This window comes from Pseudopipra pipra, chromosome 6 (assembly GCF_036250125.1).
Source record: "Pseudopipra pipra isolate bDixPip1 chromosome 6, bDixPip1.hap1, whole genome shotgun sequence".
Taxonomy (NCBI): domain Eukaryota; kingdom Metazoa; phylum Chordata; class Aves; order Passeriformes; family Pipridae; genus Pseudopipra; species Pseudopipra pipra.
Genome location: NC_087554.1, coordinates 12,141,396 through 12,164,911, shown reverse-complemented (window position 1 = coordinate 12,164,911; position 23,516 = coordinate 12,141,396). Strand labels below are relative to the sequence as shown.

The following is a 23,516-nucleotide window of genomic DNA, read 5'->3' as shown; positions in this document are numbered from 1 at the left end:
GGCAGGTGATTTAACAAACCAGCAGCCCTGCTATTGCCCTCAGCCTCCAGGGTGCATCCACTCCTTCCTCACCTCCTGAGCCAGGCTTCCCCCCTCTGGCAAGCAGCAAGCTGATGCAGAAGTGAGAACCAAACCAGGCTTTTTCCAGGGGCGAAGGGCAGAGTCAACAGTGGTTCCCCTAATTTGAATGCTGGCACGTTTGCTGCAAGTGACCTTTGTGATATCTCAAGGAATGCAAACAAGTGATAACACTGGCAGGGAGAGGGGGGCACAGACTGAGGAGGAAATGCATATTTTCCACATCACATCAGCCTAATTATCAGTTATTGTCCTTTGCAGAATCTTTTAACTATGCTTACAACTCAAAGAGTGTAGCTACTTAACCCTCACACAACTCAAATGGCAGTTTTGCCCCATAAAAATTAGCTAAACCCAAACCTTCTTTTGCAAGAAAAAAAGAGTCACAATTCAGGTTTTATCTGGTGCTTTCTACAGGGTAGTATGAGAACAGCCAAGCCTGTAAAAGTCAGTATGTCCTCACCTGTCTGCAGTTCCTTATGGGGGGGCAGGGGGGTGGCACCAGTGACACACATAATCCAGTGACTACTGAAGGTGAGTTACACAGAGCTCAGGCAGCAATTCCTTTGTGCTAGTGGTGATTCCAGGTAGGAGATTTTTTTATGATAAACCAAATGTCACAACCCGGTTTCTGGAATTGTTTTCTCTGACTTTGATTCATGGGGCCATGGTTTACCAACGCTGCCGTGCCAACGGGTACAGTTCATGGAACAGACTTGCCCAACATTTTGCGTCATCATCTGTGTTCCTTTTCTGGTCCCTCCTTATCATATTTTACTGAAAATTGAGTGGGCAACGTCTTCATTGATAAGCTCTTCTCTGGCCATATCCCCTTTAGCTTAAGTGTGCAACATCCTCTCCTTGTTTTGTGCTCTTACCCGACCACCTTGGGTCCATCAGCAGCCTCAATGACACTTAACACATCCCCACAGCACATTATGAGCACACCAGACAGCATGGAGCAGAAGGGATGAGGGGTCTGTCATGACCCTTGCCTGTCCTTTCATTGCTCTCCCATGAAAGCTTGACAGAAGCATGTGGACCGAAAAGCTTTTCTGTCACCATAAATGCCCCATCACACCAGAACAGAAAACATCACAGAACGTCAGGACATATTTTGGTACACGGGGTACACGTTAGGAACAAGGAACTTAAATTTTAGTATTTTCTAAGAGGACAACAAAGAGACCAAAGATTATACCTGTGATACTCCTGGCAGCCACTGTTTTTATGCAGGAAGGCTGCTGCAGCAATCTGTGCCCAGCTGCAATTTAGGTTCAAGGGCTTAAGGAATGAGCAGTTAAGTTACAACGCAATGGAGTATCCAGGAGGTGATATCAGGAACAACCAGCACCCAGTAGCTGTCTGCCCTGCTGGGCTGATGTCTCCTAGCTAGAGAGAGATGAGCATCATGAAAAATGATGTGCTCTCAGGGATTCCTATTTTAAAGCCACTGGATTTTTCGGTCAGTTAAAGTAATTCAGATTTTCAATGCTTGATAATTAAACAACTCATAAGGAGATATTATCAAAGAAGTAAGTGCATTCTGACTATACAGGAGACTTTCTGTTTCTTCTGTGTCTTCTCCAAGTATTGGAAGACACACATTTTATGCAAAATTTCCAAAAGTTATCATAACTTCCCAGAAATTAGTGAATTATTTTACTCAATTGACAGCAGCATTTTCAAAATCCAGCCCCCACCTTTCTGGAACACCTGAGTGACAGGCAGTCTGAGGTGCCACAGATAAACTGCAAAGCACAACTCTGGCTCATGGCACAGATCAAGGGGCTGAAAGCTGCAGACCAGAGACCATGCTGTCAGGAGATCTCGATATCTCTCTCTCTCTCTCTCAGAGAATAGCTTTGAAGTGCTTAATTTAAAGAAAACAGAGAACAGTTGATTAAAGGGGAATGTGGTTTTAACAAAGACATTATTTTTTGCTCCTGTAATACTTGTGCGTAAGCAAGGCACATGAAAGCCCCTGGAGAAGGAGACATGCAAAGTGCTCTTCAGAACGAGGATTTGCCTTTTCAAGCAACTGGTGTTCAACCATGCTTCCCAAGCAAAACTCAAGCAAATGGGATTTTGGGAAAAAGTCATTGCTTTGACACATCAGCCACATGCCCAAGCTATGTCAGGAGGTTACAAGAAAAAAACCCCCCGACATTTCCAAGTGTAAAGTTATCCTATAGGCCACAGAGTTATTTAGTTCTTTCTTACAGGACAGTTTCTTAGCATGAATTCATAACATAAGTGGTTCTGGCCCAGCTGTTCTTTCCACAGTGGGACTGTTGCTCCCACCAGTCCTTGTTAATGTTCACACCGGTGGTTTCAGATTTCCAGGCCATCATTGCACTATTAACAACAGGACAGCTGTAAAGCAGGATGAAGTATTTTTCTAGGCAGTAACCAAGCAGGAGAGGAACAATCCCATCCCCCTAATCCTTCTCATTTAGAAGCTGAAAAGAGAGAATCTGGCTAAATCCTCTTGCAGGGAGCTAGAGGTCAAGTTGGGAAGATGTTGCAATTTACTGCCATATTGTGCCAATAAGCAATCCAGAAGAGAATTACCAAACAACGTGGTCGTCTTCTTATCCCATTCCCTTTCATGGGGAAGGGAGAGAGAATTTTGTTGCACAAATCATAAGTGAAAAAAATTATGATGTTTTACCACTATAGAGCATTGGCCAAAGCCTGGAGTGACATAAATAAACACCACTAAAAAGGAGGGGTGGAGGAAAAGGAAAATTATACAAGCTCTACCCTTCTTGGGATATGGCATATTAAAAATGTCACAATTAGATTGTTTTTCTCTGGGACTGTGGAATATTAAACAAGCCAGAGACTTAGAATGTTCATTTTTTTCCTTGGGCTGTCTCTTTTGCCTGACACAGATTTTCCTACTGTCCATGTATGGCTCCTCATCACACAATTTAGGTGACAGAGAAAGTAATCAAAGTGGTACAAAATGTAAGTATCTCTTGAGAGGATGGGGTAAAGTGCAAAATTTCTTTCAAAAAATCTTGGGAGTCAGCTCTGCTAGTTGCCTTAAACCACTGATTTCACATCACATTGAAGACCTTCAGTTTTAGCATTCAGACTCTTAAGACAAGGTGCTCCACATCTTGTAGGACTTGGCTGCATGCAAACATCCTACTCAAGAAAGATTACTAGCTAGATTTGATAGGAAAGAAAGCAGAATATCAAGAAATTGCAGCTACATCAGGCCAATTAATGACATATATTACAGAAGGTTTAAGGGGTGTTTTTAAATATTTATGTTTCTATTTATTGCTGCTTCATAGTGCAGGCAGACTGAGAAAAAACAAAGTCTCACAACTGGAAAGTGATAGCAGGGTAGGTAACAGAGACTCAGACAGACTCCAGAGGATGTTTCTTTTATAAAAGATAAAAGGAACTGCAAGCTGTTGTCCTTCAGGTAAAGCAGAGGTGGTCTGCAGGTTCTAAATCACTCTTCAGCAGGGGCTGATCTGGCTCTTACTGGAGGAAACAGAAACTCTCTGGTTACTTACATGAGGAATGGATGTTTTTGCTGTAGAATAAATTCTGTCTACTAGGCATGATTATATATTGGATAATTATTCCTTCCACTGCAGAAATTAGTGGAAGAAGTTCTCTAGCTTATGTTCAGCATATCAGACCAGACAAGCACAATAAACCCAACAGTATTAAGAAAGCACTTCAAGATCTTTGGATAAAAATATACCAGAAGAAAAGTCAGCCATCCATACTTCTCCTGGGTTTAGACATAAGATTACACATTCCACAGATACAGTAGTTTGCATCTCTAAACATCTCCTTATGAAATGCACAGATGATAACTAAAAAACTGCTAAGACCCCGTGGCCTGTGCTCAGAAATGGTCCAGACAAGTTAAACAGGGCAACAGTAAGTTCTCCCTCACAAGTCTTCTGGCATGTGTTTGTTGTCAAATTTCTCTCACCTTTTTTTGTGGAGGTTTTTGCAACAGGGGAAAGTAAAGGAAATCTTTATTACTGGCCAAAGCTCATGTCTGTTTACTAAGCACACATTCTCTCTCTCCCCTAATACACGTGGTTTTACCTTTTAAACTGCCAGCTGGCAGATTTTACAGGAGTTATGATATGACAGACTATGGGAAAGGAGCATTCCTAGGCAGCAGGTGAGGCTGGCCAGACCTGTCATTGCCATGATTAGCTTGTAAGAATTATATCCCACTTTTGTTAATAAAAAATGAACAATAAGGAAATAGGGAATGAGCTTGCACTTTAGTAATCTGCCACAAGGTTTGACTGCTCTTGCTTTTCCACTTGACCTTGCTACAGGACTAAGGAGCAATTATTTGTTACTAAAACATTGCCACTTATCTCCTATTTAAATTTGCATATTTTAACTTGAGCTGCAAGATCATGCTATGATTTCAGCTACTAGATTAAAGGATCCCTAATACTGTGTTTCTAGGTAGGCACTGAGAGATGGGGACCAGGCTACCTCTCAACTTTGCTGCTAGTTCCTTAAGCCTCGTGACTTCCAAAACAACAGATTCAAATATGAGGACAAGCATCAGTGGTCCTTGAACATCCTGGGTGTAACAGCCCTAAGCTGTGTCTGTCCGTGAGGTTTGGGAAATGCTGTTGTTTGTTCTGAAAGCCTTTGCCCTTGAATACAAGTACACTCAGCTCCCCTTTTGCTCCAGAAAGTTAACAGAGACATGCCTGTGGGATGACTACCCCAGTATTTACATATTTATGCTCTGTCCTGTATTAGTCAGTGTTTCTGTCGGCAGCTCGTAACCTTTGGTCAGGTCTAGGATCCGCCTCGACTTTCTACAGTTGTGCTGCAAGATAGATTCCTCCTGGCAGTCCAGAACACTTTGGGGAGGGGTAGGGAGGTTATTATCCTTAACAGGATAAAGTCTTCACACCTCATAGCAACAGCACCTCTTGACTTCCCGGGGCAAGCACTGCAGAGGAGGGTTTCAGGAGGCTGCAGCACACCAGATGACAGACACAGAAACACAGACACAGAAACATGGAGGGAAGGAAACTCTCATTGATAAGACAGAGTCATCTGTGGCCATCCCTACAGGAGGAAGACCCTGATGTGCAGAAGATTAAGCTGCATTGAAGTTCACTGTCATCCCACATTGCCTCAGCCTCATTCCCTCAGGACTTCCTGAGCTGCCACTGCCACTTAGGAGAAATGCCTGGCCCACCTTCACCTTGAGGTACATTTCCAAGTTTATCCATATGGTTTAGGAGCATAAACCACACTGCTGTTGACAGAGATTTTTTTTCCCCTGAGGCTCATGTTCCTATTTCACTGAGAAGTAGCTGAAATATCTCATATAAAAACAACATTCATAACAATGAAAAGTTATTTTGTCTTTTACAAGAGCATGGGCTCTATAGAAGCCTTTCACAGCCCCAAAAGCTCTAGAAAGGCCACTGAGAGGAATATTGTAGGATTTGGATCCATAGCAAAAGACAAGTCTCATCACTCCCACTGACTCCAGCTGGCATTGGACTGGATCCACATGTGAAATGTAAGCAAAATACCCTCAGAGTCCTTCACAATATAGTGGATTACAGCAAGAGTGGTTTTTATTTATAAAAAATGAGGTTATAACACAAGGACATTGGTATGTCCAGGGCCTTCCTTTCCCACTCACCAAACATTTAGGGGAAAAGGCAAAGAGACTGTTCTCAAACGCATGGATACATCACCTCTTCAGCAAACATGTCCACAAAGTTGTTTCCCCAGCATAAAACTAAAACAAGCAGAGAAATATTTTTCTTCCAGTGTTTGCTTTCTATTTATTTTCTGTTGCTACCTTTGTGCCTGCAGCAACGTCAGTGTTCCTGAGCCCCAGAACCCACCAATTTTGCATCTGCTGCCTTTCAAACCCCAGAGGATGGCACTAGAGCAGCTTTCCCTTTGCAGCTGGAAGTCACAAGACTGTTTCAGAGTTGGGGTGAACAGGCAGAATGCCGGGAACATAAACAGGGGCTTCCAGCTGGGTCAGGGATTTGAACTGGGATGGGACATACCACCTCAGTTGTGTTTTTAGCAGATTTTTAAGGAATTGGAGCGTTAAGTTACCTTTTTAAGAGTTGTTGTCATTCTTATTATTATTGTTATTATTATTCCAAGTTTCTCTGTTGTTATCTTTATTTCTCTGTCTTCTTGACTGCTCATAGAAAGCAAAATACTGAAAGGTCACTGGCAGATTCAAATTCATTTTTGAAGGTAAGCAAATAACTGCAGGGATTTATTCACCCAGTTTCAAGTGGAAAAAATATATTATCAACTTACTGATAAAAAAACCCCCAAATCTAACTGCACATATCTATCCAGGGCAACCTCACAGTCCTGTCATTCAAAACTTCACTGTTCCTTTTTCATTGCCAGTTGCATCACTTTCTGTGTTGAAAAGCGAAAATCTCTTCTGCGCAAAGATCAAGGACTATAAATTTTCGTATTCTGGGCACTATAAGAACCATAAATAACAATTTATCAAATGAATCTCACTTCACTAGGTGTGACTTTCACAAACTTGTATGATGTGTGAACTCATTTATCGCTCAGAGACCTGTTAAAGAGGCAGCCACAAAAGCCCATTGCATTGTTTGAAGCCTAGACCTCAACATCATTAATTTCTAAGCTAGTTTCTGGGTACATACAGAATTCAAATCCTTGTAAAATCTTTTTAATTTCCTGCTTTTGTTCTCTCTGGGCACACAGAGTGGACTGGTAAGATATTTCGCTTCTTTTTTTTTTTTCCACATTACTGGTTAACTCCTTCAGCTTCAGCCACAATGCCCATAAACAAAATTCATGTCAGATAAGGCAAAGGTTCCAAGATAGACAGTTATTAGCTTGAAGCCAGAGTGTTTCATTTTAGACTTCATCCCCATTTAAACCATGAAAACCTCAGTAAGTATTGAATTTAAATCCACTGTCGCTGTCTCCAGGCCCTTGTCAAAGGACTCATTATTAATTTCTATTTTACAGTACCTCCTAGATCCCAATGCTGAGAGAGACCACACTGCATAAAGTAGAGCTGCGTGCACACAGAGAGCAAGAAGCAGCCTCTGTCCTGGGGCATTTCTGACCCCAGGCAGACCAGACAAAAGGTAAGAAAGAGGTGCTATGTTTACAGCATGTGTCACTCAGCAGGTCTCTGGGTTCAGAAGGATAGCTCAGGATTCACAAGTCTTAATCCAGGACCTTGTCTACCACATCAGATTTTGTTGTCCTCTTATTAAACAAAATGAAGAATATGTATATAATAAAGGGTACATGTGGATATAACAAAGTATATGGATATAAACCTTTTTGTAAGAAAGATTCTGTCCTTCTTACAGGAGCAACCACAAAACTTCATAAGCCTCTTGGATCCATCTGAATCCTCTCCTTTCTCAAAGTATGTGCTAATGGCCCCCGATGACTTGCTCTCACACAGAAACATCAGTTCGCCAGAGAATCATTTTTCAGGAAAGTACAGTGTTTGGATATGTATTTACTGAAAGGGATCTTATAGATTTCTGGTTGCTGTTGGTCCTGTTGCCCTATTTCCATGTGCCAAAAGGGTGAGCAGCACATTGCCTCTAAGGAGGACTGTTGTCCCCTGCTCTAAGTGCTCCAGGACTAGGCAGCTATGAGGAGAAAGGTAACTGCACAGGCGAGCCTGAGCTGCTAACTTCCAGCCAGGGCTGCAATGTGTATAAAACCCTGGCTGCCGGATGGAGACCTCGGTCACCACAAGCCCTCAGCATTGGCAACATGACTGCTTTCCATGCCAAGCTGCCTTAAGCCTGTCAAAGTAAGTTTAATTGTTGCTTCTCTTCTCTGCACAGTGCCCAGAAGCATGACACGATATTGGCTAGGCCAGCTGTCCCAGAGGAACACTTCAGGCAGGGAATGGCTGCTGTCTGCCTCCACCCTCATGGCTGAGGATGTCTCCTGCTGCAAGCCATCCCCTCAGTACTGTGCCCATGGCCCACAGAACTGTGGTACTTTGCCAAACTGGGACAACACTACAAAGGAGCAACTGGGAACTCCAAAGCAGAGCAACAGTTGGCAGCAGCACAGCAGAGCCCTCACTTCTGCTGTACCATTTCTGTGATTTTCCGCCCAAATCATTGTGCCGTTTGAAGGAACGCAGACCTGTGTCATTCTGAGTTACAGTCAGACTTGTGGGTGCCACTAATTCTGCTAAATGAATGGTAAAATAGAAAGAGACAGAATGTTGTAAGCAAGCGTGCTGTAGAAAAAGAGTCAAAAGGAACACACCAACAGCATTTTCAAAAGCCACCTGCTGCAATATTCATGGTGTGACACATATCTACTAAAGTACTGCAGAAACCTTGGACTAGTTACACAATTCTCACCAGGAGTTAATGTAAAATTAAGTCATCCTAAATGGTCATTCATCCTAAGTAACTAAGGGTTATTGACAAGGGAAGGGATGAAATAGAATGTTCCTGTTGTTCTAGACAACAAAAAAGACTGCTAAGGAAATAACTTTATAACCTGAGAAGGGTCTGCAGCTTTAAGAAATTCTCCCCTAAAGGTTGTAAAGCTTTTACTATGCAAAGTATTTTTGCTATTATATACACTGGCGGCCACTAAGTGCAGCTATTATTTCTGGCAGTCATTCAGAGAAGGTCGGGACTGATAAAGTGTTTAACAGAGTTTGTTTGGGTAGGTTCATCTGTGTTTTTTAACCACGCATAAAGTCTTTTGTGTCCTTTTAAAAGATGCTGCATGTTCCTGAGTCTAATAAATTACAGTCTTTATTTTTATTTGCCATCTTTTATTATTTATCATGCCACAGCAAAGAATGTCTTATTTACAGTGTCCGTGCTTTTCTATATGGATGCCTGGACACAGGCATCTGAAAAACAGGACGATTCTCTGCTGTGGGGCAGGGGTGCAGCCTACACAGAGCTCCCTTCCTTGGGAAAAGCCATGTAGAGTTGTGACCTGTTGCTCTTGTTCCTTACACCTTGGGGTGAGTTCATGCTTCAGAGGAACCCAGAGGGGATATTGCAATCAAAGGGCAGGGAAGCAAGAGCTATGTTGAAAGGTTGCAGCGAGCAGCCCAAGATGGAGCTTTAAAAAAGGAAATGTTTTCAGGACATGTGAGCAGCAGGAAAAATATCCTAACTAGTTGGGATGGACCGTGATAGCATTTTAACACTTCCACTGGATGAGTTTGGCAGTGCAGGATTTGAAACCTAACCCTGTTATAAACTCTCTGTACTGCATGGAGTAAACCAGGGGAACTCTCAGCACCCCACTTCCCTGCCTCGCTGCACTGCATGGCTGCAAGGTGGCACCCTCTGATACTGTTTATGAGTACTCTGTGTCCAAAACCTGAAATGAAATATTGCCAGAACCCCATTGCTTCAAAATGCTGTGCAAACATTTGCTGACTATGAAGCAGGTGAGAATATGTATTTTATAGATGGGAAAGTAAGACAGAACAAACAGCTTCTAGCTAGTGATCACTAGCGAATGTGTGCCCCATATTTATGACACAAATAACTTCCATTAGTGTAAAAAGACATTTAAATTCTACAGTGAGAGGATCCTCACAGCTGACAACCATTCTGTACAGTTCATAAAGCTTCTTGTATCCAGAGGTAGCACTGTCCTGAACTGTCCTGGTTCAGGTCCCTCTGCCACTTACCTGAGCTTATCTGCTACGAAAATCACACGCCGCTCCAACAGGAGAGAAGCGAAGATCCGGATGATCTGACGAACGCTGAGGCACTTGAAAAGGCACTCAAAGTCCACGTGTTCCAGGCGCGAGTCCATGGGCCTCCGCAGCTCAATGACCTGAACACATGCAACAAACATCAGTCAGCATCACTGGCCAGGGCTGACAGTGCCAGGGATGCCCGGCACCCCAGCCTGGGCCTCCGGCACTGCTCCGTGCTTTCCTTTCTCCTTTTGAGGGGACACAGGGAATGAACCCCGTCCCCTTTGGCAAACTGAGGCTGGAGGCAAAGCACTCCACAGAAATGGCATATTGCACAATTCACTATCAAGTAATTCTTCCCAGAATACAGCTGTGTGCATTGCTGTAATTTCTGAGCATATTTCTCCCTTCTAAACACTATGAGAGATGTGAAGCTTGGCTCAGTCAACAGTATGAAACAAGTAACAACTGGAAACACTGGAGCTGGAAGCTTACAGGGTTAAAACAGTCATAAAGACAATGTAAATTTGGTTCTAAGCTTGGCTAGCAATTCATGTTAACATCTAGATAGGAGCCAGGGACCAAACTAAAAGGCCAGGCAGAATTTAAACCAAATTTACTCAATTTCCACTCTTCCATGATGCATAATTCACTAAATAATGTTTAAAACCTTTTTTTTTCACATATATCTTTTCATATAAAGGTATGTACATATATATATATATATACTTAACTGGGGAGTCAGGACAAGGCCTTAGATGGTGACTTGTGACATCCCTTTAAAGTCTAATTTTCATACTTCATCCATGACCTCAGGCCCTCTCCTTCCTTTTCTCAAAAGTCTTTTGCTTGATTCCTTTATTATATCTTCCTTTTACTCTGCAATTGACATGCTCAGATGTGGAACTTGAAGGCAGAGGACAGAAAAAAGAAGAGGGAAAAATAACATGAAAAGAGTAACAGAAGGAGAAAAATATGAAACGCAAGAGAGCAAATGATGGACTATTGAGGAACTGAGGAAAGAGAAGGGAAAGGGAAAAAGTTGTCCAACTTGAAGTTGTGTTGAAATCTCTAAAGACATATTAACAGGAACATATATACATCTCCTTCTTCCCATATGTCCAAAAATCACCATCACTTTATCGTTTTAGACGACTTTTATGTTTTCATGCACATGATACCATTTTCCACAAGCATGCCATATCAGGTTTAAACTGGAGTAGGCCTTACAAAATTCCTCACAAACAGTATTTGTGTACAGATTTGATTTTTTTAAGCCTGAAATACAGAAACATTATGATGCCAGAATATTGGACACCCATCACTGAGCTGCTGCCCCAAAAAGCAGTAAGAAACAAATTGCAGAGTGACGGTGTACCAGGAATGCCTCCTTGGGAAATGCTGCCTGCCTACCTCTTCCTCATAACCAGGAAAGGTGCCCACCTCCATTCCTTAGCATTGGGATTGCAAGCTCAAATCAAGTTTATGTGTCAAATCACAAAGAGCTTATTTTACTGAAAGACTTCCAACACTAAAATGTTGCTGCGGGGTAGGATGCAATGCAAGTTACAGCAGCTTTTACAAATACCATGGATGTTTTCTGTTGCCTGGCAAAGCCTTCTGCTTCACTCTGCTCATCACAAAGGAATATACTGTCTACTTCCCAATTAATCATCATCTTTGTTTAGGCAAGAGGAGCCACAATGGAAGGACAAGATTCTGTTCCTAATTAAGCTGGTGCATTCCATTTAAATAACGAGTTTGTACTAGCATAACAGAGGGCAAAGCTCAGCCAGAAGAGAATTGTTTGTTTGCTTGGAATTATCTCAGTTTTTTGGGGGGGAGAGTTCAGGAGCTTGAGCAGAGGATAGAGAAGTTGCAGATCCATGGTTCCCAGATATATTCACATCGAAAAAGAATTATCAGATCTTTCCACTGTTACTCCAATCACCCTTTCAGCTGTTGTGTCTCCAGCAGAAACACTTGTAACTTTAACGTGCCTTGAAAGTCACTTACACAAGGAACCCTTTACATTTCATACCAACTGGCATTACAGGCCCACTCCACTGAAGTCAGTGGCCTTACATTTAGAAAAAATATGATTTAATGTAAAAATAGTAAAGGTACTGTAAAACTAACCCTAAGGAGTGCAAAATAACCCTTAAACAGGATTTTTTTTTTTAACTGCTTTCACCAACTGGGACAAATTCTATTCCTATCTTCAGTAATGTATCCACTCTATATGCTTGCCCATCTGAGGGGAGCTACTGTATGCTTACATAAGGGCATGCAAAGAGCAAAATTTGACACAGCCTCAAGTTACAAAAACTTTTCATCGATATTGCCATTTTCCAGTAAGGCATATGTTGTATAATGGTAGGCTTCTAGCTACTTGAGTCAGTAATAAAAAGAAATTATATCTATTATATGTATGTGCACACATCCACAAAAAAACTTTTACATGACACGTTTTTCTTTGAGGGCCAGTTAAAGGATATTTATTACCAAAAAGAGCCATTTAAATGCTGCTGGTCACTCCTACCACGGCCAGAACCAGCAGTAATGAGTTTTGAAATAGCAACCAGCTGCTGAACTGCTCAAGTACAGACAGCATGGGAAACTCACACTTGCCTGTTATCACTGTGATAAAGCCCAGCAATGCTGTAGTCTGTGAACTACACTAGGCCAGGCCATACTGGGACATTCGTGTTGGGGGTTTTTTTGCTTAAACCCAACCTACTAATAAACATGAAATCATAAATAAATAACAATAAATTGGCTTATAATCTAGCATTAGCATATCGACACTGGTGCAATTCCTGCACTGCTCAGTTTGAGGGTGTGCCATCTCACATCCCTGCAATATCTGTATGTCTCCTCCTGTTTTTCTTTTGCTGTTTAATACTGGAGTGGTAAGGGGGAAGACTTTTAATGTTTTCAGTTGCTTTTTACCTCGTTTCCAGCTCCAGGCAAAAAAGTTTTGACTTTGATTGTCTTTCCAGGTGCAGGAAAAGGAGATTCCATCAGACTTCTCATAAATGGATAAACCAGGGCAGCAGATATTCCCCGTCTCCTTTCAACCTCATCCAGGATCTAATTCATTAGTAAGACATAAGAGAGAAAGAAACAGAACCTGTCAGCATCACATACACTTTTGAAGTGTCTCTTAACTCACATGTGCCTAACCATGTGGCACATCTAAGTTTAATTCTCTGCCATGCATTTCTTCACTACGATCAAGGCCAGGGGATTGGATCATACCCCAAAAATGATGAATTTTTCGGTTACAAAATAGAGCCTGCTTGTGAATGCAGTTAACACAGACTCAATGAAGAATGAACGAATCTAGGAAGGAGAAAGAAGACTCAGCATGACAAAAGGGATCTATATTGTTGAGGTTTTGCCTGAATAACAGGGTGAGCTTAAGGAGAGAAAGATGAAAACAAATTGCATGATCACAGGCAAGGTCAACGTCATGTCTCAGTGGTACATCTTGAAATTTGTATTAAGGAGAAACACGTTCTTCTACCCTGGGCATCCCTTCCATTTCAACTGAGATGGCAGGAAAAAGCCAGAGCATCAAGAAAAGCAATGCTGCCACACTATGATAGAGGTCTACCAGGAAAGAGCTCCTGAAAGGGTCCCAGCTACCGGGAAAGAGCTCCTGAAAGGGTCCCAGCAGTGGGTGTCATGTCACAGTCTGTGCTGAGCTGGAGACACACGAGCAGCCTCATGAAGCCTGCCCAGCTGTTCACACTGGGTGCCTGCGTTATGGTCATTTTCTGTTTGACATAGTGCAGAGCAGGCAAGCTAATTTTGAAATAGGCAGATGGAACTTCTTAGAGAGAAGACTATTATTTCCTTCTCTCTTTGGTCACATGGGCCAACATAAATTAGATCACAGCTAAGTTTTCCCACATTAGACAGAGCATATAGATGATAAACCTAAAGAAGATGAGAAAGCAAGTTTCAAAGCAGTTAGTGGTTTGACCTGAAATGGTGATCTTTTAACCACCACTCAAGAGCAAGAGGTCATACAAGAGTTAGTGGTTCTGAGCCAGGCATTTGCTCTTGTTTCTCTTGGAAATTATTTTCACTGGAACAGAACATTAAAAGATACTTAAGCACAAGCTGGTGAATTGCAATGGTAGCTGGTGACACCAAATGCCAACAGAGGCATTTGCTAGTGCATGGTTTCCCCTTCCTCCTTGCAACATAGTAAAGGCCCCTATATACATAACTCTTATTCAAGTCCATGGAAGTGGCAGATAACCATAAATGAGGACATGAATTTCATTCTTGATGTGATTTGCAGCATAACTATCCTCACCAAACAAAACCAGATGCCCAAATGGGATGCAGTAGTGAACCAGGGCTGTGCCCCAGGTTCCTTGGTGCTCCTGCACCCTGTCAGCACACAGCTGTAATGTGCCCAATACCCATCTCCTTTCCTGCAGTCACTGTTTGATGTTTTAGTTGCTGGAGTTGGGGGGTCATGTGTGTGTCATATGCCTGCCCCAACAACCTTCACAACACAAATAAAGAGGAGTATTTAAACCAAATAGAAGTTGAACAGATATAAAAGAGATCTCAAGAGATAAAATGGTTAAAAATATTTTTTGAAACCATGACCAAATGAACTGGCTGGAAGTTAAGATATCTGTCTTATCAATAGGTATTACAAGAGTGAGTGAGCATAAAAGGAAGATGTGGATGATGAAAATAATGCAGGGTTATCAGAAATAGGATGAAAAACACTTTAAAACAGAGGAATGCTTTTGTTTTTCTGATAAATAATATCCAAGATTTAATAACCCGTGGGCTTTCATCGCCCACATTTTACTGTAAAGACAACTATTCCTTGTTTTGACTAATTCAGAAAAATGCACCATCATGAGTTTTTTCCTCTTTTCACCAGATTTATCATCTAAGGACAACCGAGATTCCTCTTACCAGGCTGAACAAAGACTGTCTCACTTTTCAAGAACTTGTGTCTCCATCCACACCACATCTGTCTTCAAAACCAACAGGGACACTAAGGCTCAAGCGCTTCCTCCTTCATTTAACAACTGTTTCCTCCAACCCCTTTCCAAATGTGGTTCTTGGAGCATGTGCTAGGGAGCCATGCTAAATCCAGCCCAGGGCTGGGGTCAGCCCCGTGTGCCCAGCACCCTGTTCCCACCCTGGCGCGGCGCAGCTGGGAGGTGACCAGCCCTCTGCAGGACAGCACTGCTGACCCCAGGGGGGATGGGGCCTTTCTGTGGCCCAGCCCCGCCACGAACCCAGGAGTTGAAAAAGAGCACAGGTGTGTTACAGCCCCATTCAGGATCCAGTATGGAACTGAGGAGGAGCTTTTCTTCCTGCGCGTACCAAGAACTCGACACACGCAGGGCCAGCCTGCCACAGTGCCTGGGAACAGGCCCTGCTGAAGCCACTGGAGTTACACTCACCCGTCAGCCTTGGAGTCACTTTGGTTGAATGACCAGACCCTTTTTCCCAAGTTACAGACTGAACTGGAAAAGCAGATTATTTGCAATTGTTGTGCAATGACGTTCCTTGTCTGACCTTACACCTCAGCTACAGTGATACTTGGTTGTAAGGAAGATACTTACTTTTTTTTTTTTTTTTGCTTATTTTTCCCTCTCCCAAGTTTGCCTTTGAAAAAATAGCTCACTATCAAAATTAGATAAAAACATAATAGCAAACGAAGAGCCTCAGGAGATCTGTCCATACCAGGAGTCTGGTGAGCTGTGTGATCCTCCCAGAACAATGCATTCTGTTTCACTCACAGATATCTGTGTTTAGATACATATTATGTCTAAGAGACACTGTTATAAACCCTTTATTTCAGAGCTTTATGAAAGATGTCAGAAGCAGAATTGCAATTAACTATTGCAACCCAATCGTTGTTCTTCACACAAGGTTTGTGTTAAACAAAGTTTTATCTAGAAAAGATTGAAAGCTGCTTTGAAGATAACATTCTGTATGAATATTAGATTGTATGAACAATATAAATGCTATGATTTTTATTAAGTTCAATGATTCACATGTTCTTTTCAACTTTATTCTCTATGAATGAACAAGAAAAATCTGTGTAAGGTGTTTGAGATTTCCCATATCTGAAGTGAAAACGTCTGGCAAATTAAAACCTTATCAATTAAGATTTGGCCAGTTAAAGATTATCCATGCTTTCCTAGTGTCCTAGAATAAAAAAAATGTCAGTAGTGTTAAGCATATAGAATTCACATATCAAATAGTCTTTTTTCTTAACCTCATCATTCCATGGGGTATTGGAGGAAAAGTGGTACTGGCCCATCATTCAAACTATAGATGCCAAGAATTACAGCTCAACACAGAACGGCTGTAGAAAACAATGGAAAAAACTTCAGGCAGCCAGATCATACAGACACCCAGATGTTTTTTGAATCAAATTCTGCCTCAGTCACAGAAGTAATAAGATTTTTTGATGAACCCAACAATAGGGATGGAATATCCAAAATAGCAACTGTAAAATAGTTATCTCCCATCAAAGGAAGAAATTCTTCCCGTCTGGTTCATCACTGCAGATGTGTCTCAGTAAACAATCAAATTAAAAAGCAATATTAAAAAAGTATCTTCTTACCTTGGAAAATAAGTCAAAACATCCCAGCCGGCTGATGACGCAATAAACCTCAGGTAGGCGTGGGCCTTTTCCACTCGGCTGATAACAGCAAAAAGGAGATAGAAATTATATATTAAATTTGAGTCATAAGGAAATACACTTCTCTCTCTGATCACACAGTTGGCCATCATGTGACGTCTTTCACTGTTTCTCCAACAAATAGCTGCTCTTGGAAAAGCATCATATTTCTTCCATAAGACAGGAAGCTAAAAAGTGTAAATAGGGCTTATCCTCTTTGGAAATCACAGTGCGTTGGAGCTGTAGTCCAATATCTCCAAGAGATATTAGCTCCAGCTTGCAGCCATAAAAGCATTGAACTAGGACTGTAACTCATGCCTCTGCTATCTCTGTCCTCTGCTCCTGCTGCAGCATGAGGAGTGGGGCCACCCCAAGCGCCCTGTGCTGGGAGAGGAGATCTACAATGCTAAGGAAGGTTATGATGGCCTCAGTTCCCCACTCACTCCATGGTGTTCAGAGAGAGCTCAGCATACAGAAAGCAAGCCCGCAGACCTAAACAAAGGCAAGCTGCATGAGCAAATCATTAACTTCCTCCAATTAACTCATGATAAACATGAAACTCAAATAACTTAAACAGTGGCAAGTATGAATCAATGATGCACATCCCCCCCAGCCCCCTCCCCAAAAAAGCCTGTCAAGATCATCCTCTATAACCATCCTATGTAAGATATTTCCTAGAAAAGCAAATAGTATTTCCTAAGTGTACTGGACCCTGCCTATACTACTGCAGGGAAGGCCCACCAGTACTGTGCGTGAAAGACGGATATAGCCACTGGCTGGATTCAGCTTATTTACTGGAAAAGAAGTAGAATTAGGCCAATGTTGAGCACTTCAGAAAAAACACCCTCACTGCAAGGTCCTCAGGGCAGAGAGCTGGTCTGCCTGTGTACAGTGTGTGCTGGCAGCAGCGACATCCATGCATAGCAGCTTTCCACTGTATTTTTAACAAGCTGCGATGCAGCATTCCAGTATTGTGTAGTTGCAACTGATTTTCACCAGATCAGCAGGCACACATTTCCTGGGGGCTGTTATTTCAACAAGGCAGCTTGTTGACTTCAGATGAAGTCACATGCAATCCCAAGATATAATGCAAAGAAGTCCTGGCGCTGCCTCATCCAGGAGCTACATCCATCACAGCACAGAACGGCAGTGGGAACACTGGCAAACCCCAGAACCTCAGCAGCAAAAAGCTGAAAGGGAGGTTTGAGACAATAGGCGAGGAGGCTGCCTACATCCTTGTGTCTTATGTCTGTGTTGCACGAAGTGAAAAGTGACTGTAAAAGAACCACTTGGCACCACTCAGCCTCTTTGTGCAGATGTACATTACTGATGTGCAGCAGTGACAGAACCATTTCCATCAATAACCACCCCACGACAGAGGAGCTCAGTCACTGTTTCCATCAGCTTCTGCCCACTTGTACATTTAGCCAAAGTGGCTGACGATCTCCTCTGTATCAACACAGAGGTCCACTGTATTTTTCTCTTTAAATCATCATTAGACTCTGCTGATACAGTGATTAACTTCCCCGCAGTGTGTTTGACATTCACATGCCACAGAGATGACAATCAAGAGAAACTGAGGGGTAGCTGTGCTTTTTAAATCTGAATATTGCAATCAGGACTTGGACAGTCAGCAGGTGCCTGCCTGTTATAATAAAGACCACAAAAAAATACCAAAGCTAAGTGAATACAGATGAGTCTATTTCTGGATCCGAACCTGCTCACTACACGTCACATCTCTGAAAAAGCAGAGCCCTTTTTTGTCCATATTAGGTATAAAATCCTTTCTAAAGGCACTGAGTGATTATATCAAGCATGTGGGATTTTGGTTAAAATCATTGTGTCAAATCTGCAGGAATGCCGAAGCCATGCCAGGAGCCTTGGATAGCTCCCAACCAAGAGCTGTCTCACTGAGTGCCAGTAAAAACAGCACATTCCTGGGTCATCTATAAGACCAGAAACAATAACTGCTTAGTGCTTACTCCAAGATTCTTCTTCATGAAATATCATTGCTTTCAAACGTCTTAAAGGCTACATGCCTGTGACAGCTGGGATTGTTCCCTCCTTGCACTCATCGTATAGGATATCCTTTTATATTATTTCAGAGGCTTTTTCCTGCAAACAGCACAGCCTCACAGATGCATATACATCATCTGTAAGAGGCAGAAAGCAAAAGCCTCAGGCAGAGCCATTCTGAGGGGCAGGAATTCTCAAGTTTATAACACTGGCAACCCTTCACATAACCTCCCCTCTCAGCCATTAGTTTACACCTCAAAGATAGATCTAGAACACCTGCTCATTGTGCTTTAGTTTGCTTCTGTCCCAGAAAAAAAAGCATTGTATGGGACATGTCACTCCTGCCTGGACTCATGTCTCCTCAGAAGGGGAGAGTCAGGCACAGCATCTGGCCAGCAGTCCTAGTTTAACCTCCTCTCTTCCCAAAAGAGAGCTCTCCCAAGTTGCAGGGTGTGCTCTACAAGGCTTTACATGGCCTTGGAGCCATGTTCTCCATCCAAGGATCATTCTTGCACACAAAGAACAGGTCCAGTTCAGGAAAGTGATATGGTAAAGTAGCACAGCTGAGAGGCACCTGAGTGACTCTGCCTTGATGCACTGCACTCCTCCTGAAAGAAGAGGATGTTAGGGATGATGTTTTGGTTTGGATTTGTTTTCAATTTGTTTTCACAGAGTCCAGGATATTTTCAGCCCTAGATCAGTATCACGAATGAAAATGCTAATGAGTTTTGTTGATAACAAGACAGTTTCCCAAAAGGATGAACATAAACTGGCAAGAACTTGCTTATGAGATGAAGAAGCCAAGATCTACATCTAGGCTGGTCCATGGGTGGCTCAGCACAATCCTTTTTATGGTGAGTTTAATCTGAATTTTAGTGACAGAAGCCCACTCGAAAACCTGCTTTGGCAGGAGAAACAAGAAGCTTTTGCTCCAAAAACTAAGCCTGCCATTTTAATCTTTCAAATCCCACCTCTCTGCCTGTGTGCTTGAAATCTAGAGGAGCCTCCAGAGATTATCCCAGTCTGGCATAGCACTGAGAGTCTCTCGCACACTGCACGTGCCTGCTATCAAAGCAAGGCAGGTTGTCCCTGCAGTGGGCACACTCACCAGCCATTCAGGCACATAACCCAGGGTTTTGGGATTTATGAGATATTGAGGAGGTCATGGAGCATCAGGAAAGCTTCTGGTTTCACAACCCTAGAAATAACTGGGAAATGCTAGCATGTTGACATCAGAGGAACCAAAGCAGCAGGGCCCAAACACAACATTTTGCCTCCTGCACTTCCCTCAGCTTCTTCCATCTCCTGAAGATTAACTGTGCGGAGAGAAAAAGCAGCAAAACCAGAACTACCAAACGGCAAGAAAGAGGAAGATCCACCACAAACCTACCTGCCATCTCTAAGAAGCAGGAGCGCAGCATCAACCTGAAACTCCAGGACTGTGCTCCTTTCCCCCCAGAATGGGACAGGATTTCTTCCCCATGATTTTCTAAATAATTCCCCAGAGAGCATTATTCAGAAAATAGGAGGAAGCAGTAAGAGTGCCTCAAGGCCAGGTGAAAAAGGACCATCAAAAATGCACTGCAGCAGCTGAGTTGTCTGAAGGAAGCAGCTTTTGCAAAGCACATGTGCTAGGCAGCATATCCAGAAACAAAGATGTGCTTTAACGGTGTCAGGAATCAGAACAATTCAAAAACACTGGGAGTCCAAAATGAATAGTCAGTCACAAGCCAGTTTCTATGGCAGCTCTTGATTCCTTGTTAGGGACAAGCCAAATTCAGACCATGAGAAAACTGTGGGTGTTTTAAATCCAAAAGCTCCTCTTAAAGTCTTCTTGTTATTTGTGAAACATAAACTGTGAATGCCAGAGCACCCAATGGGCACAGGGCTGTCAAAGGTGTTTGGGGGAGGGCAGGATGGAGAGAAGAAGGCAAGGAGAAGAAAACGTTTTCCAGTTAGCTTTATTCAGCCCCATAAACATTTTGCATCCAACAAAAGTTGTTTTCACAACTCCCCTTCTCCTGGGGCTGACAGGAGAACAAACTCCCTTTTCCTGACCCCAGCAAATGCAGCCTGAACTAGTCCCACCTAACAGCTGGTTTTCATGTTTTGAGGTACACACTTCACATTAAGGCATCTGCTCCTCCATTGACCCTTGGGGCTGGCTTGTCTTAGCCTACAAAAGTAGTGGAGAAGCAAATTTTATGTGAGGGAAGAGAGGGGTAAGATGAAACAGTCCCTGCAAGGGTGTCAAAATCATCTTTGTTGCTGATGTGCATTCACTAGAAAAGCTGTTGCACGATTGCCTTGGAGGTATCAAGACGTAACTGGGAAACTTCACGCTATCTATGGAAGTGCAGATCGTCTGCTGTGGTACAATAGGTTACATTCCATCCTAATCCTGTTCCAAAATGAAACAACATAAATACATTTAAAGAGGATACTGTACAGGATTTGTAGTACAAACAAAACATAATTGTCACTGTATCCCTTGGGGTAGTTTTGGCAGGGTTTTAGCACACACACCCCAAAACCAAAAAAAAAAAAAGGTCTGAAAGAATTTGAGATCTGAAAGCAAAAAAGAAGAAGTGGAGCAGTTTGTTCACATTACAAGATGCCAAAGGAGAACAAGGCTGATAAGACGCAATTGTTTCCTAAAGAAAGGAATCTGCACACCAGACTCTGCAGAAGACACAGATAGCCACCCTCACAGGATCAGGCTGGCTGGCCCAGCCAACCATGGAGCCTGCTGACGAGGCTGCCGAGTGCTCCAGAAGGTGTGAGACACCTCTCGCTGGGTATTACAAGAGCCTTCCCCAGGACAGCTGGGGAACATTTTCTGAGGAATTAGCCTCACAGCAGTTGGCTTGGCTTGAAGTGGAACAGTTTATAAGAAATTTAGGGTTTTCGTATGGTTCTATATTACACAGTGTGGCCCCACCTTTCTCTTACATAATGTCTGCTAAAAACTGCATGTAGTTCCCAAATTATAGTTATTGCATTTGACAGAACTTGCAAGTCAGGAATGGGACTAATTGAAGGAGATGCTGTGGCCTCCTGGACATCAGAGCCGCCCTGACATAAGCTTCCAAAAACTGCTCAGGAAACTGGAAAAAATGTGCCTCTGGCATATAAAGAGTGCCTGTGGGATTTACCTACTCCTTGTTGCCTGTACAAACTCTGTATTTGCATATATAAAATCAGAAAGTATGCACATGTCTGCAAACAGATCACACTGAGGAATACATCAGTGAGGCTGTTTCATCATGTTACACTTCATTGTTACAGTATGTGAGCACAGCTGGGCCCTATGGAGAAGGCACTTCAGGTAACAACCCCAGCTCCACTGTTTCTCCCAGCAGGACAGAAAGAGGTTGCAGAATCCAAATAACAGTAGATCTCTGCTACTTTTGCAATCTCCCCAGATAGAGGAAATGCTGACGTGTTTTCTCCACAGCTTCCAAAATCCTCTTTCTTTCCAAGCACTAGACCGTGCCAGTTTTGCTCTCAGAAAGCATAGCAGGATTTGCCCCAGAAAGGGCACTGTTATCACTCCTTTCTTTCCTCTGCTGGGTAGGGTGTACCAGTGAGGTGACATATGTCAGATTCTATATGCCAGGTTTTGGAATCCAGATTAAAAATTCTGAATTAAGTGATCTCCCAGGGTGAGAGCAGCAGATCTGATTTACAGCTAGCTTTAGAATTATTAGATAGATATACCAAGACAGTACTTATTTTCCTTTTTTTTTTTTTTTTGGCTTCTGGTTGATTGATTTTTGTCACACCCAATGGAGAATAAAAGTAATATCCAATGCTGTCTCAAAATACCATTGCATAAAAGTGTGTACTACTGATTTAATTCTGTTGCTGGTATTTCCTATTGTGCTAACCTATCTTTAGCACCAGCTGAAAGTCAGTGTTCTACTTCTATGCTGTCTTTAACGTAGGGTGAATTTCACTGAGCCTTAAGTGACTAGAAAAAGCCTATGCTAATGTGTCATTGACAAACTGATCCAACATTCCTGTGTATAAATCTTTTTCATTGTGGCTGATTATTTCAATCTCAACCTAGTCCAGGATCAACTATTTTGCATTTCAAAAATGTAAGCTCTGTGCACGATTACAAATTTGCTAATATTCTCAGAAAGATAAAAGTCTTAAACCACCTTCACCCGGTAGAGTGAAAACATTCTCTGATATATTTCTAGGCAAAATTTTCTGAGCTTTTGTTGTTTTTTTTTCCAAATATACCTTATTATCCTCTTATATGACAGCTCATAAAACCATCATTGAATTGTACTGTTGTCCTGCATCTTGTTCTGCTTATTTACACCAGCAAGGATACCTTCTAGGTTCTTCCGTTGTTTATCCCTGAGTCTCCTCCTGACCAGCCCTTGATTTACTGCAACACAAGCCTTCAGTGACCTTTCCTGCCCACATATAAACCTTGTTGTGGCCCACTTCGACATATTGTGCTATACAGAGTGAGTCTCTGTGACACTACCTATGGCAAATACCACCCCCAGAATTGATAAACAAGTTTTCTGTTATGTTAGTTTAAATGAAACTTCTTACAAATAGAGGAACCACACACAGCAATACCTCCCAGACAGAGCATCTGCTGTTTGCATGACAAGGATCTTTGCCATGGACAGAGAGCAGGGTAAGAGCAGGGTCAGGCACAGGCAGAACTGCAGGATGGAGGGTGCTGTTCTAGTGACAGCGAGTTGCTCTGTCAACTAGAAGCCACTGAAAGCTACTGAAGGCAGGTGTTCCATGCCTGAAAAGATGGGAAATTGTGCCAGAAGGAGAAGGGAGGGCAAAGTGCCAGTGTCCCTTCCTCTTAGATACGGTGGACCTATTTATAAACCTGCTGTAGACATTTATTTTGCACAAAGAGTAAACCAAAGACTCCTGCAGCATCCAATATTCATATAAGCTTTCCAAGCAAGTGTAGGCAACTGTCATATGAACAGTACAGGAGCCATAGCTCCCCACCAGTCACTCAAAAACAGCTCCAAACCTATCCAG

The 23,516-nt window shown here is 42.5% G+C and overlaps 1 protein-coding gene across 10 annotated transcripts in view; it reads right to left on the bottom strand.

Annotated features, from left to right (window-relative positions):
• DENND2B (DENN domain containing 2B) overlaps positions 1 to 23,516 on the bottom strand; it is a 175,519-nt gene that overhangs the window by 13,791 nt on the left and 138,212 nt on the right. For all 10 annotated transcript variants that reach the window (XM_064657376.1, XM_064657379.1, XM_064657382.1 and 7 more), the window contains 3 exons: positions 16,413 to 16,490; positions 12,743 to 12,883; positions 9,779 to 9,927 (listed from right to left, as the gene is read on the bottom strand). In XM_064657376.1, the coding sequence (XP_064513446.1) occupies positions 9,779 to 9,927; positions 12,743 to 12,883; positions 16,413 to 16,490 (368 nt within the window). The remainder of the gene's footprint in view (positions 1 to 9,778; positions 9,928 to 12,742; positions 12,884 to 16,412; positions 16,491 to 23,516) is intronic.